General features: G+C 44.7%; 1 protein-coding gene across 1 annotated transcript in view; it reads left to right on the plus strand.

Moving 5' to 3' along the window:
* Slit3 (slit guidance ligand 3) overlaps nt 1-13366 on the plus strand; it is a 595100-nt gene that overhangs the window by 417360 nt on the left and 164374 nt on the right. The window contains exon 6 of the mRNA XM_016005185.3: nt 13104-13175. Coding sequence (XP_015860671.2) covers nt 13104-13175 — 72 coding nt within the window. The remainder of the gene's footprint in view (nt 1-13103; nt 13176-13366) is intronic.

Below are 13366 nucleotides of genomic sequence, written 5' to 3' on the forward strand. Positions count from 1 at the left end.
CAGCCTCAGCTTTCTAAAATGTGCTGACTTATTGCATGGTCTCCCAACTATGGGTGCTCTTCTAAAGCCTTCCCTATGGCTCACAGGAGGAAGAACACTGCTCCCCGAGACATGGGGAAGCTAGGCGGGGAGACTTTTCAAGGAAGGAACTATAGTAGCCTAGCCACTTGTTCAGAACCCCCATAAGGATGCAGACACGTGAAAGCCGCTCTCCTCCACAACAGGTGCTGTGGGGGCTTCTGGGCTGCGTCCTCTTCCAGGGAGCAGTTTGGAAAAACGTTAATACCACATCCATTTATACTTCTGTTCTCTTCCAACCTACTGTTCAGGCCTCCAAGGCATTGGAGCACCCTCGGCTTCACTGTTCCAAACAGGAGGAAGTTCACACCCTTTCATTCTCAACACGCTGCATTAAAAATAAGATCTAGCTCATCACAGAGTCCCCAACGGCGGAGGGAGACGCATCCTCCCGTGCACATCGGGGCTTAAGTGGGAAGTCAGTGTCCCAGAATGTCACTTCTGCAGGGGCCCCAGAAGTCATACATCTTATGCCTTTGCTTACTGAGAGGGACACTTGAGCCCAGAGAAGCAAAGCCACAAGCCAGCGAGGCAAAAGATCCTGGCCACCTGATTCTTCAGCAAACTGCCTGCTTGTTGGTTGGTTGGTTTGGTTTTTTCCACTAAACCCTACCATCTTAGGTAGAAACACAAGCACTGGCACTGCACCCTCCTGGGCAGTACATTCTCAGCCTCCGTTCTTAAGTGCCGACAGTGGCCTCCATGCCCTTTTCTAGATTCAGAGCCCTCCGGTCCTGCCGTGGCTTCGGGAAAAACTAATCATAGCCACATGTGGAAGCAGCCCCAGCTGGGCGAGGGTACCCAAGAGAAACCATCTCACGTAGCCTTAGAGTTTGCAGTCTCTTCTCCCCTCCGTTTTCTTCCCCTAGCTTCTGTTTCAACATTTAAAAAAGAAAAATCTGTCAGCCCAGCGACGCTAATGTGGTGGTTCCTGAGTCCCGGAGAAAATTGGTGACAGCCTAAAGGAAAGGACTTGTCACTTTCACTCAGCCCTTTCTGCTCTCTCTCCCTCACGGGGGCTCCTAGTCATTCAGACCAAGCGCGAGGCAGGGAAGGATTTCTGGTCACTGGTGGATCTCCCTCTGCACCGAGGGTAACAGCCTCCAGGCCGCTCTCCATCTCCTCCTGTGAGGAAGGAAGCAAAGAGCCGGGTCTGTGTGAGCACAGAGCAGCTGCTTCTGAAATGCAAATGCAATCTGCAGCGTTGTCCGCGCTGGACACCGCTGGAGGGACGGAGGGGTGGGGGCAGTCGTGTGGCAAGGGCAAGGTAGTAGCTGGCCCACCACACTTGATACTAGACTTGGGAGTCTAGCAAGCGGTCTTCTACCCTCCCATCAAGCCTCACACCCACCCAGCCACCATTCTCTCTATGTATACAGTTCTTTCCTGAGTGCAGAGTGACTGGCAGTATCCCCAGAGCAAGCGAGGAAGAAAGCAGCTTAAAAATTACTATAAATAATCCCCCAAAGTAGGTAGATTAAATCCCCTCTCCGTATTTCTCTCCTGGTTCTCTCTGATCGTTGTGTGCTAACATAATTCTGTTCACACCCAGATAGAAGGGGTTTGCTGTCTTATTGTACCCAGTCAAAGGCCTGTTCCAGGCTCCCCTACGTCTCTGTACAATATTGTCACAGGGAAATGACCCTTGCAGTGTGATGTTCTAACAACACTCCTTGCTATGGAAAGAGTGAGCTTCTCTCTTCCTCAGTCTCTATCTCTTTTCTCCCAGCTCAAGGTAAAATTCACACACACACACACACACACACACACACACACACACACACAGAATTCAACATTAAAAAGAAAAGGAAAAAACACTTAGAAGTTTACTGTGTGCCTAAGGCATGGAATATTGGCTTCTAAGTTAACCACTTAGAAGTGTACAACTCAGGCTGGTGAGATGACTGGGCAGGTAAAAGTTCTCATCACCAAGCCCGATGACCTGAGTTTGATTCCCAGGGCCCACATAGTGGAACGGGAGAACTGATTGTCAAGTTGTCCTCTGACCCCACAGAACACACACTCACAAAACAAATGGTAAGTAAACTAGTACAAACTTAGTGAGTGTAAAACTCAGTATAATTTTATTTCATACATTTACAAATAATATACAACCATCACATCTCTCTAATTCCAAAATACTTTCATCTCCTGGAAAGGAATCCCTCGACCATTCCCTTCCCACCCCCTTCTTGCCGCAGCTTCTGGCACTTGCTCATCTGCTTCCTGATGCCTTGGCTTTGCCTAGTCTAGGCACGTCATGTTAGTGGAACCCAACGATAGAGTGTTCATGTCTAACTTTATCTTCTGTAGAATATCTTCAAGGTCTGTCCGTGCTGCGGCACGTACGACTCACTGCCTTACCCCTGTTTTAAACGGTTCGGTAATACTCATGGTGTGCGTGCCACGGTGTGTTTATCCGTCCGTCTGTTGGCGGAGGGGTGGGTGGTTTCTGCATTCTGGGTGTCCTGCTGCAGTGAACATTTGTGCACAGGTTTTTGACTGGACAGCTGTTTCCCCTTCTTCTGGCTGGGGAGGGAATCTCTGGGTCAGGTGGCCGTCATTTCATCTTTTTAGAAGACCACCACACGGCCTCCATTGTAGCTGCAGGGTTTGCCTTTCCCGCCAGCTGTGTAGCTGGGTTCCGGTCCTCCCACGTCCTTGCCCAGCCTCGTGGCTTCCCGGTCGCTTTCACCATAGCAGCCTTAGTGGTATGAAGTAGCATCTCCCCCAGAACCCTGGGATTTTGCACCAAGCACCTGACTTAGGCCAGCCGCTGTAACTCTGCTACAGGTCAGACCCGTGCAGTTGCCAAAGAATCTGAACATTCCTTATTCCCTAAAATAGTAGTAAATAAAAAGAAGCGGGCCTTTTCCTGGAGTATTTCAATTCTACATATTAGCTTGATTGAATGCAGTTATCAGCGCCTCCCACATTGCTGGGTTTTGGCGACACTTTTCCCACAGTTAATTACAGAGGCCCTGATGTCCCCTTACACCGAGCTTACAAGACATACTTTAATTGGCTTCTGCTGTCACAAAGATACCTCTGAGTGATGCCTTGCTAATGGTCACTGACCCCCAATATCCGAGTACACGATTTCGTGAGAGCTGTTTGGTAATGTCAGTACCTGTGGCTTATGCATCTTTGGAAGACAAATGCGTCACCACCCCCTGGGGAGAGCATGCCCAGAAATACTGATCAGAATCTTTGCAGTGTACCACTTGCTTTGGTGGGGGTGGGGGTGGGAGGGGCGGGGTAACAAACTATTTCTCGAAGTGTGTCAAGCACCCACCAAAGAAAATGCTGAGCTTTCCTGGGCTGGCTGGAAAGTTCCTGTCTGTTGAGTCCCAGCAGGCCACCTCACCTGGAACTGCAGCAAATCCTCCTGTCGCAGGCACCTGTCCTGACCCTCAGCACTCAGAGCTAAGGCAGTAGTGGCTCCCAGCAAACCTAAAAGTTAAGTTGCTATCCAGGGATCTAATTGAGGGACACAAAGGGGTGAGTGGGAGGATACTGCTGAGGGGTACCCCCCTCTTCTGCCATCTTTTGGATAATCGTGCTGTAGGCCAATGAAAGTAACTCGGGTTCCTGACAAAAGACAGACCCTGGCATTTCTCAGCCTTCAGTAACATAAGCACACACACACACCCCAGAGTCATATTCTAGCTTCCCAAACTTTGCCCTTGGAACGTTGCAGGTGAAATGGACTGGCATGGTAGGTAAGCCTGAGACTCGTGGACCAGGAAGGGTGGGTTGAACTCCTTGATGCTGCTGCACAGCATCCTTGGTCCTCAGTTTTCCTGTGTGTTCACTAGGGGTCCTGCTGCTGTGAAATAAGCCTTGGAATGAGGGGATAATCAAAAGATCGTGGGACTGAGCTTTATCCTGCCTAGGTTTGTTTAAGTTTTTATTGAGGATGTGTGCTTTGAGGATGTCCTTGATGGATGCTTCACAAGAGAGGAGGTGGCAAGGATCAGGATGAGCTAGACACGGAAATGTGAAGGTGTATGGTGTGCTCAGGTAGTGCCTGTGATGGACTTGACACTGTTTCCAGGTTAGAAGCTCACTTCTGGTCTTCAGGAGTATGGACCCACCTGCGTCCAAAGCCAAGTTGAGAGACAACACACCTCAACACCACATTGCTCTTCTGTAAAACACGGATTATTGTGATCTGTCTACGGAGCTTGGTTTAGTACTTGATTCTTAAGTTAATCAAGGCTGTATGCCATTACTGTGATTATAGTGGCCGTACAGTGTATCATGTGGGCTACAGGGAGTCACTGTGTACAGACTACAGAATGCTAAGACTAAGAAATGAAATACTTGAGCTGGAGCGATGGCTTAGCAGTTAATTGTACTTGATGTTAATTCTGAGGACATGGGTTAAGCTTGCACATCAGGTGGCTTATGACCACATGTAACTCTGATTACAGGGGTTCTGACACCAACTTCTGACTTCCAGGTGCCCACCATGCACATGGTTCATGTACAGACAAAGAGGCGCACGCACGTGCACACACATAAATAAATAAAAGGAAAAAAATTACATACCAATAGATGTGACATTTGACTGCTGTAGGTGCTCAGTATATTACTTGATTTATAATTAATTAGAAACAGCCATCAACAAATGAGGTTAAACTTTGCAATCTCTCTCCTCTGGTGGATCTCCCCCATGGGATTCTAAATATGTCACCATATTGGTATCGTTTTCTTGTGAGGGAAAATGTGCATTTTCTTTGATGTCAGTTTTTAGTGGCTTCTTGAATTTCAATCTCCTAGTGGCTGGAGAAGCTAGAAGAACCCATGTGTCTGAACTGCTGCCCTTGTTCCAGAAAGAATATATTGAATATCTCAAATAATAGATTCTTTAGACTGGGACGGGAAGGGAAGGGATAAACGGATATGCTGGGATCGCAGAGGAGCCTGAGTAAAATGAACAGGATTTTTTTCCCCTTAAGAACTCATAAGAAATCAATCTCCAGACACATAACTTCACAGCAGAAAGAGACCTTAGAGATTATGCAAGAAAAAATGAATTCCTCTATTTAATAACATTAGTTTTAAAGCAAATAAAATTAAATAACGTCAGAAATACATTTCCAGCATATACACATTTCATTACTTTAATTCTCACAATGGCCTTTTGGCTGGACACTGTTGTCTCCATCTCACAGAAACTAAGATTTGAGGACACAGACGGGAATCACTCAGTTTCTACAGCCAGAAGTCACATGAACTCTGGCCTTCCATTATTTAAAAAAAAATGGGTATCAAACATTGAGAACTCACAAAGGATTTGTTAGAATGAGTTGGAAAATGCGGATAAATTCAGAGATGCACAGTTAGATTTTCTAGATGAGTTATCCATGTATAAAAAAAAAAAAGGGAAGCACTCGGAGGATCTCGGGATGTGCTGCAAACCCAGTGCACTGTCAAGAGGTCCTCAGGCCGTGGTGGCACCTGCCTTCATCCCTGAGTTATGATGCCTCCGATCCAACCTGACAGTGAAAAACCAGACTGTTGTGTGGACACCCACCTGGCACCCAGGGAAAAAGAAACACTGCCACTCTGACTTAAGCTTGTTGGCTATAGTCACACTGAATCTGTTTATTGGTCTCCAAAATGAAATTTTCTAAAACCCCCCGTGGGGTGCAAAAACTGCCCAGCTGCCTTGCCAGCATTTGCGATGGTTGCTTTACAAGGAGTGAAAACAGTATACTGAAGTGTAACTTCGTGCCTGTTAACAAAAATGCACTTCATCTTCCCATCTCTCACTCCTCCCTGCATCCTGTGCCTTTGCTGAGGACGAACCACAGATGGTTATCTCTCAGGAGTGTAACTAGGGAAACCACAGACCTGCCCCAATCGCTATGGAGACAGCCATTTATTTGTCCAGCCTCTGAGTATCCGTGACATCAGCAAGGGCCAGTGAGTAAAACACAGAGACGCCTTACAAAGAAATTTGCATTCCCAATAAGGTTGAGAGTGTACAGTGGAGCAATTCAGATACTTTCAGGTGCCCACCAGCCTCACCTATCAGGTTTACCTGCACAAAGAGGCTCACTTTGCGTAATAGGGAGCGAGGAGCCTGCTAGGGCCAGTGTAACCAGAAAAGCAAGCTTGTGAATCCAAAGACATCTGAAGCTTTAGAGACCAAGTGAGAGAATGATGCTCTGAAAATTAATCCCTTTCCGATGAACTCCACCCCAGAACCCAACAGGATAGATAGTCGTCACCCGGATGCCTACAAAGTGTCCTCACAGTTTGCCTAGGGCTGATGACCTTTCCCAGAATGGGGCAGGTAAAGTCACAGGCAAACCTTGATGCCATAGTGACTTGGTCAGGTTTTGGTCCTGATGCAAAGATGGCCACAGACAAGATCTGTAACTGACTTGAAATGTGAGCCTTAAGACATTTGTAAACAGTAACTAAGCTTTTCTGGTCCCTTGATCTAAACAGTCAAATGAAGCTCTCTCCTTGTGAGTGTGGACCGTTTTATGTAGATGTACTTTCTGACTGTTGTTTCTTTCTTTACCTAGAATTGCTATGTGCCCAACTGAAACAGGAGTTCTGCCTCTTCCTCTAGCTTCCCCTTGACTCTGTATCGGTTTGCAGGGACCCTCCGCTTGGATTTTTCAGTGCAGATATGTTTGTCAAACACCCCCATACGGGAAGGTTCCAAACACAGAACTGGAGTTACTGATATTTCCCAGCGATGTGTGAGACCCTCTCTATTCTCCCAGCGATGTGCGAGACCCTCTCTGTTCTCCAAGGTCGGGTGTGCCTCTTCGTTGCTCATCCATCAGCGGTGTTTGCATTGTTGCAGAGCTTGCGTCTAGAAGCATCGCCTAAGTGGCTGCAGATATTCTCCTGCTGAGAAGTTGCATATGTTGAACAGCAATAGGATAGATACTAAGCAAGAGGTACCACGCTAGCTGAGGGCAAAGTATGCCTAACGGTGCTTGTTAAAATAGATTTCTGTCCAATTTTTAACTATGTTCCAAGCAGACTATTGTGATCAGAAAGCTTAATTAACCCGACTCTGTCTCTTCCTTACAAAGTAGGTTTGATTGGTTGAAGTCATGGGAATGATAGCAATAAATTTTCTAAATAATCTTAAGTATATTCACATTAAATGTCAGAGGTCCATTATCACCTTGACTATTTTGTAAGGTACATTTTCATTTGCATGTGTACGTGAGTGAGATCTTACAGCTGCAGGTACGTATGTAGGAGATACAGGCATAGAGTTGTCAGTTGTACAGACAGGGATCTTTGCAGATACTTAAATAATTCATGGATGGGTAAACATATCTATATGCATGTATTCCTGGGTCTGGTGGACAAGTGTACTAAATGTGCAGAATAATAGATTCACCTCCTTTTGCTCATGTGAGATGTCGTTTTAATGTGGAATTACTGTAGCTCCTTAATGTTGAGAAGTAGTGACAATTCATTAACAGATTGTGCCTAAGATCAAGTGTCTGATTTGCCTACAAAGTGTGACCAGTAATCCATTAGATGAAGTGTACGCATTTCTTTTGAACATTTTTTCCTTTTGCCAGTTAAAATAACCTTGAGCTTTCTTATGTTTTGAAAGAGCAGCAGAACAAAGGTTTCTGTGATTTGTTCTTCAATGATGATTTTTCTGTTAAAACGTCATTTTAAAAAACAGTGCTACTATATTTTTTTGTTTTCTACTTAACGAACAAATAGGTAACACTGAAAAGACAAGCAGTGTGTCAGGGTTCTTCCTGTCTGGTCCCCAGTCTGGTTTATGAAAGCAAGATCTCCACATTTTTTGTTATAATATTTTCTCTTCAGTCTAGAAAAAGTACACTTGGAAGGTAATGCACATACATACACACATACACATACACACACAAAAAAAAAACAAATTCAAATTAGTTTGGATTTTTAGAATTATACAGTAAAGATGGTTATCATACAAAAGCCACAAATAAGGTGAACATCTTTCTATTTTGCAAAGGCTAGCTTATACTTCATTCTGTGTCCTGGGTACCTAATGCAGTGTGAACTTCTGTTAACACACTATGACTATTCTAGGTTACACTAGTCCGTGGCCACAGGCTTGTTTGGCTTTCTACTAAGGCGTCCCTTACGAATTTTGTACAGAAGTCCTTTGCTGGTTTTGGATATTTTGTAAAGATAGTTTTGTTCAGAAAATGGCAAATGGTGTAATTGGAGAGGATGCTCAGCCTCGGCTCCTTCTCTCACGTCACACAAGGAAGACCGAGGTGACACTAGCTGGAGTTCCTAAGCAGGACACCACTACTGCTGCTGCTCTTTGGGGGCCCTGGGTGATGATGCCTTCAGGCTGAGTTTCACCAGCCATTTGACGAGATGCTGCTCATCGCCCCCACAACAGCGGGATGAGCCCGGGTGTGCAGACCTTGTGTATGCATAAGAAATGTTGGAAATTCTACTCTTATTTCAAATAGCCAAGGCCTGTTTCTGGAGATTTCTGTTTTCTAGGTATTTCTCATGGGGACTCATATGCATCATTGAAGTCTTGGAATTTTCTTACTCTTTTTTTTTTTTCTTACTTTTTGTGGTAATTGTTGTGGGGAGGATTGGTGTTAACGTTGTAGACCAGCTTTTTTCTAACTCCCACCTCTTTTAAGGATTTTCACATGCTTTGTAAGAATTTTTGAACTGCAAAAATGTTTCTCTCCTGCTCCAATTATGAAGATTGAAACTGAAAGCTAAAGAGACAAACTGTGATAATTCGGAGCATATTCCGCTTAGGATCAGGAGTTCTCAGAGAAGTGCCATCGCCCAGTCTGCTGTACGAACAGATTACTTTAAGTCCTCACTCATGCTGGCTTTCCTTTCTAACTTGTTTATTTTCACAGACTGTGAGAGCGCAGTAGTCAGAACACTGCTCTCAGGGAGTCTGCACTTAGTTTTTGTCTGAGGATTTCTTTCTAAATGGGCTCTGGGATCGTTTTAGCAGTCATATTGTTTGCTGAAATTGAAGCTTCCCTGGGAAATTAGGGAGGTTAATTTAATATCATGAAATGTTTTGGGGCTTCTCAACTTATTCAGAGACCGAGGAGTGTAAATCAAGTTAGGTGTTCTGTATAAAGTAGAGGACGATGAGTTACCTTCAAAAAGAAAAAGAGATCGGTTTTCGCTCTTCCATCCACTGCCTTTCTAGACTTCCTGGGAAGACCATGGAAATCTCGTATTATCTCCTTCATGGGATCCCTGCTGGGAGAGGCTGTGTCTCAGGGAGCCAGGAGGTGCTGAGCCCTGTATAGTCTTGGAGGGAAATAATACTTAGGTGTTCTGTCTTGTCATAACAAGGGCCACAGGGCAGCAGCCAGGACCATGTGGCTCTTGCCTTAGCACTTTCTTCCATGGACCTGTGCTAAGCAGAAGACAGTACTTAGCATCAATGAGAAATATGCTTCTCACCATCCAGGAAGAACAGGGGCAAAGCAAGGCATGCCCAGTTGCTGGGCTCTTTCTGCCTAGATTTCCAAAGTCCTTTTTGCCCATGTCCCCTGAGTATGGTGTGCTTGGTATGGAGTATACTATGGGCTTTTCTCATCGTTTTTAAGAGCATCTTTGAATGAATCTTTTTCAAAGACGTGATGCAGACCTTTGACCCAAGTGCTTAGAATACACATCAGCAGCCTCCAGCATACTGAACTCTCAGAAGCAAACTGCTAAATCAAATGCTTTGGCTTCAGCTACCAGAAGGTTCTCTGTGTGTTTATTAGTCCTCTGTTCCAACGCTGACAAAAAAATGCTGAACTTGCTTCTTCTTCTTCTTCTTCTTCTTCTTCTTCTTCTTCTTCTTCTTCTTCTTCTTCTTCTTCTTTTTTTTTTTTTTTTTTTGCCTCCCCTTTTGTGTGCCTTAGGACTTTGATGTCTCTGAGTTGTTATTTTGGAAAGAAAAGGCAATCTAGGGATGGTGAGATGGTTCATTGGGTAAAGACACTTGCCACCAAGCCTGATGACCAAAGTTCAGTCCCTGGAGCTCACATAGTTGAAGGAGGGATTGGAGTTCCTCAAGTTGTCCTCTGACCTCCACACCCCCTCCCTCGAATAGATAAATAAGTGTAAAAGAAAAGACATCTGTCTGAACCAGGCGACTGCTCACTTTGTTTGGAGACCCTGTGTTTACATGAAACAAAGGGAGTGACTGTGAGCTGTTAATTGGGCTTTTCGTGAATCCTGGGATGCTCCGCTCTACAAAGCTGCATGTGCAGAGTGGTAGAGTCAGTACTGTGGTTTCCATTTGCCTGACAACCTGCCCCCCCATCCCCGGGGCAGGGCACCCATGTAGACTTCATAACAGTGCATCTTGAGCCTGGCCCTTTGACTAGCAAGGCTGGGATACAGGTCCTGTTCAGTTTATGTACGGTTAGAATGAAAGGACGCCGTCTCCATTACAATAAACGTCCTCTGGGCAAGCACACATAAGCATAAATATTTTAAATTTTGATAGATTTCATATGTGCTAAAGTAAGCTATGAAATACAGCCACAGAGATGCTTATATTACGTCTCAATTTTCCCTCTTATGAATAAACAAATGGGTGTCAATTTGTGACTCCCACTGAAAATGCTTAAACATCACACAATTAATGATGTATTTAGCCTCTCTGATTTTGCCTTAAATGATCAGGATCCTCTTGTCCAGGCTGTCTCATGAGCTCGGCTTCAGGAGTCTGGTGTAACATTGAGTTCAGATTTTTAAAAGTCATCTTAGCTTCCCTCCCCCACCCCAACCTGTAATCCTTTTTCCACCATTCTATGATGGGATTTCCTCCATTCTTATTTCTATAACTTGCTATTTTCTCCTGAAGACTCCATTTTTTCCCTTGGGGGGACAATCTGTATGTTTAGAATCTCCTCTTTGGTTACTGATACCCTCAAAAAGAAAAGGAATGGAAATCCATCGGCTTGCAGTGTGCTAGAATTGCAGGGAGCTCTCTGGAATGCACACACTCACAAGCAGGTTCACCACAAATTCCCATCTCCCCACACCCCAGACTTTCCACTCTGATGATTTAGATACTTTTCTACTTAGGCGGATGGTGCATTTTTGCCGAATTCAGCATGTTCGTTGAACAATTTCTTGGAGCCCAAAGCCAGCCCCACCGAGTTTCTGCTTGGTAAGGTTTGGTGGCCTTGACGTAGAGCAGAGGTTCTTGATTCATTGTCCTTTAAATTGATGATAAATCTGGAAGCTGGGCAGCAAGACTAGACTGCCCTAATAGAACCACTGCCCAGAATGTGGGTGCCCCAGTACGGATCCAAAGAAATCAGCAAAATCGTGTAAAGAACAGAAAACAAAATCCAGACAGATTGGGGACTGAAGAACCTGTAAGTCCTAGTACACCAGCATTAACCAGGACTTGAAACACTAGGTGGAGAACTGGTCAACCTTAGGGATGCTTCTGCTTTCTGAGACCCATGTTTTAGTTACTTTCAATTCTGGGCATTATTCATTTTAAACCTTGCACAGTGATGACCTGGGCGATACAGTTTCATAATATCATGCAGGACCTGAAACAGCACCGAAACTTACATATGCTTATTATAGACCTACATCCATGTACTTTTGCAATGATGATAATATTTTAGTTTCAATTCTAACTTTGGTAAAAAATAAAATAAAATAAAGCCCTCTGTGAGAGTTACCAAATGTTACTTTGTGTTTTGTGGAGAGCTGATTTGGTATATATTACTGGAAGTTACAACTCAAAACACCAGCCATAGGAAAGGACCCACATTAAAAGGGCTCTTTTTTTTTTTTTTCATTTCATATGAATGTCCACGGAAAAAGTTTTAAGTACAGCCACACTTTCAGCTTGCCCCAACAGTGGCGTCCTCTGCAAAGGACAGTAAATTACTGGGTGCTAATAGTCATTTTCTGTACAACATTCTTTTCTGTGCATTGCCGTTTTAGGAATTAGATGTATTATATATAGTATAAGTTGGGTGTGGTCATGGTAATAAATACCTAACTTACTACTTATCAAATAATATACATTCTTGGCACAGGAAAAAAAAAAGTGGTGTCTGTGTATTACTTCTCTACTAAAATCCCTTAGTCCTCAACTGGGATGTCTATTAGTCAAGGCATCTTTTAGAAATACATTATTTTCCTGCATTTAGGATGGGAAAGGAAAATTAAAAAGGAATCCTAAAGTAGGTGTATTTAATCCTTCCCAATTTAAATGTAAGTGGTGCATCATTTAGGCAATAACGACATTCCTTTTTCTCTTCTATCACAGACACTTCCATCAATGAATTTCTTTAATGTTGATGGTGGTTAGTGCAGTTTGAGGGAATCTGTATTTATTCACAAAATGTTCCCATAGAATGACCTACCAGATGGGCCCCATAACAATGCACGGAGACAACAAACCACCACAGACATTTGGTGCTTAGAATAATAAAAAGACTATAAAATTAGATTAGTTGAGTCTAATTTGGAATCGGTATATTCCCCACGCACCCTCACCGCTCTTGGGCAGATAAAGCCTTGAGATTTAGCGCTGTGTCAAAGCAAAGACTGTAACTTCCAGTAAAAGGGAGACGGGGGAGAGGGGGAAAAAAGCATTCTGGGAGGTCGCGGAGGGCAGAGCAGTGACCTCCAATGATTTACAGGCCTTTAGCTTAATGAAATTGTTTCAGTGACATGACGGTAAGAGCTCGTAATGGATTGGATGCCCTAATGTAATGAAATTACTCCCTTCTGCCTAAAAAAAAAAAAAAAAAAAAAAAATGCGCAATTAATATTTACTGAGACCTGACAGCCTTTGGGGCGCTCGCCTGTGTAGTTCCCTCAGACAGTCAGAGAGAAGAGACGGAGCAGCGTGGCAGACAGGCTGGCTCTGCAGGAGCTCCTGGCAGGGACCAGCAGAGCCTGCAACGGGTGGAGGGACAGGCGCTTGGCGGCCAGGGATGCCGCCCAGCCGCCCAGCCCCTCGCCGCTGCCCCTGCTCAGCCTTCATGCTCTCCCTTGCTTTCCCACAGGCAACTGGACAATAACCACATCAGCTGCATTGAAGATGGAGCCTTCCGAGCGCTGCGCGATTTGGAGATCCTGTGAGTTGATTTTGCGATTACTGCCTTGTGTGTGCGAGAGAGAGTGTGTACATTGTGCAGAGAGGAAAGGGGGAGCATGTGTGCAGGGGGGGTCCTTGTGGGTGCTTTTCTGGGTCTTCTGCTGCAATGCTATTAAAATCGGGCACCGGGAGATCCCTCCGGCTTACCTTGGCCAAAGTGTTTGCAGGCTG

Source organism: Peromyscus maniculatus, chromosome 8 (genome assembly GCF_049852395.1).
Source record: "Peromyscus maniculatus bairdii isolate BWxNUB_F1_BW_parent chromosome 8, HU_Pman_BW_mat_3.1, whole genome shotgun sequence".
NCBI classification, from domain to species: domain Eukaryota; kingdom Metazoa; phylum Chordata; class Mammalia; order Rodentia; family Cricetidae; genus Peromyscus; species Peromyscus maniculatus.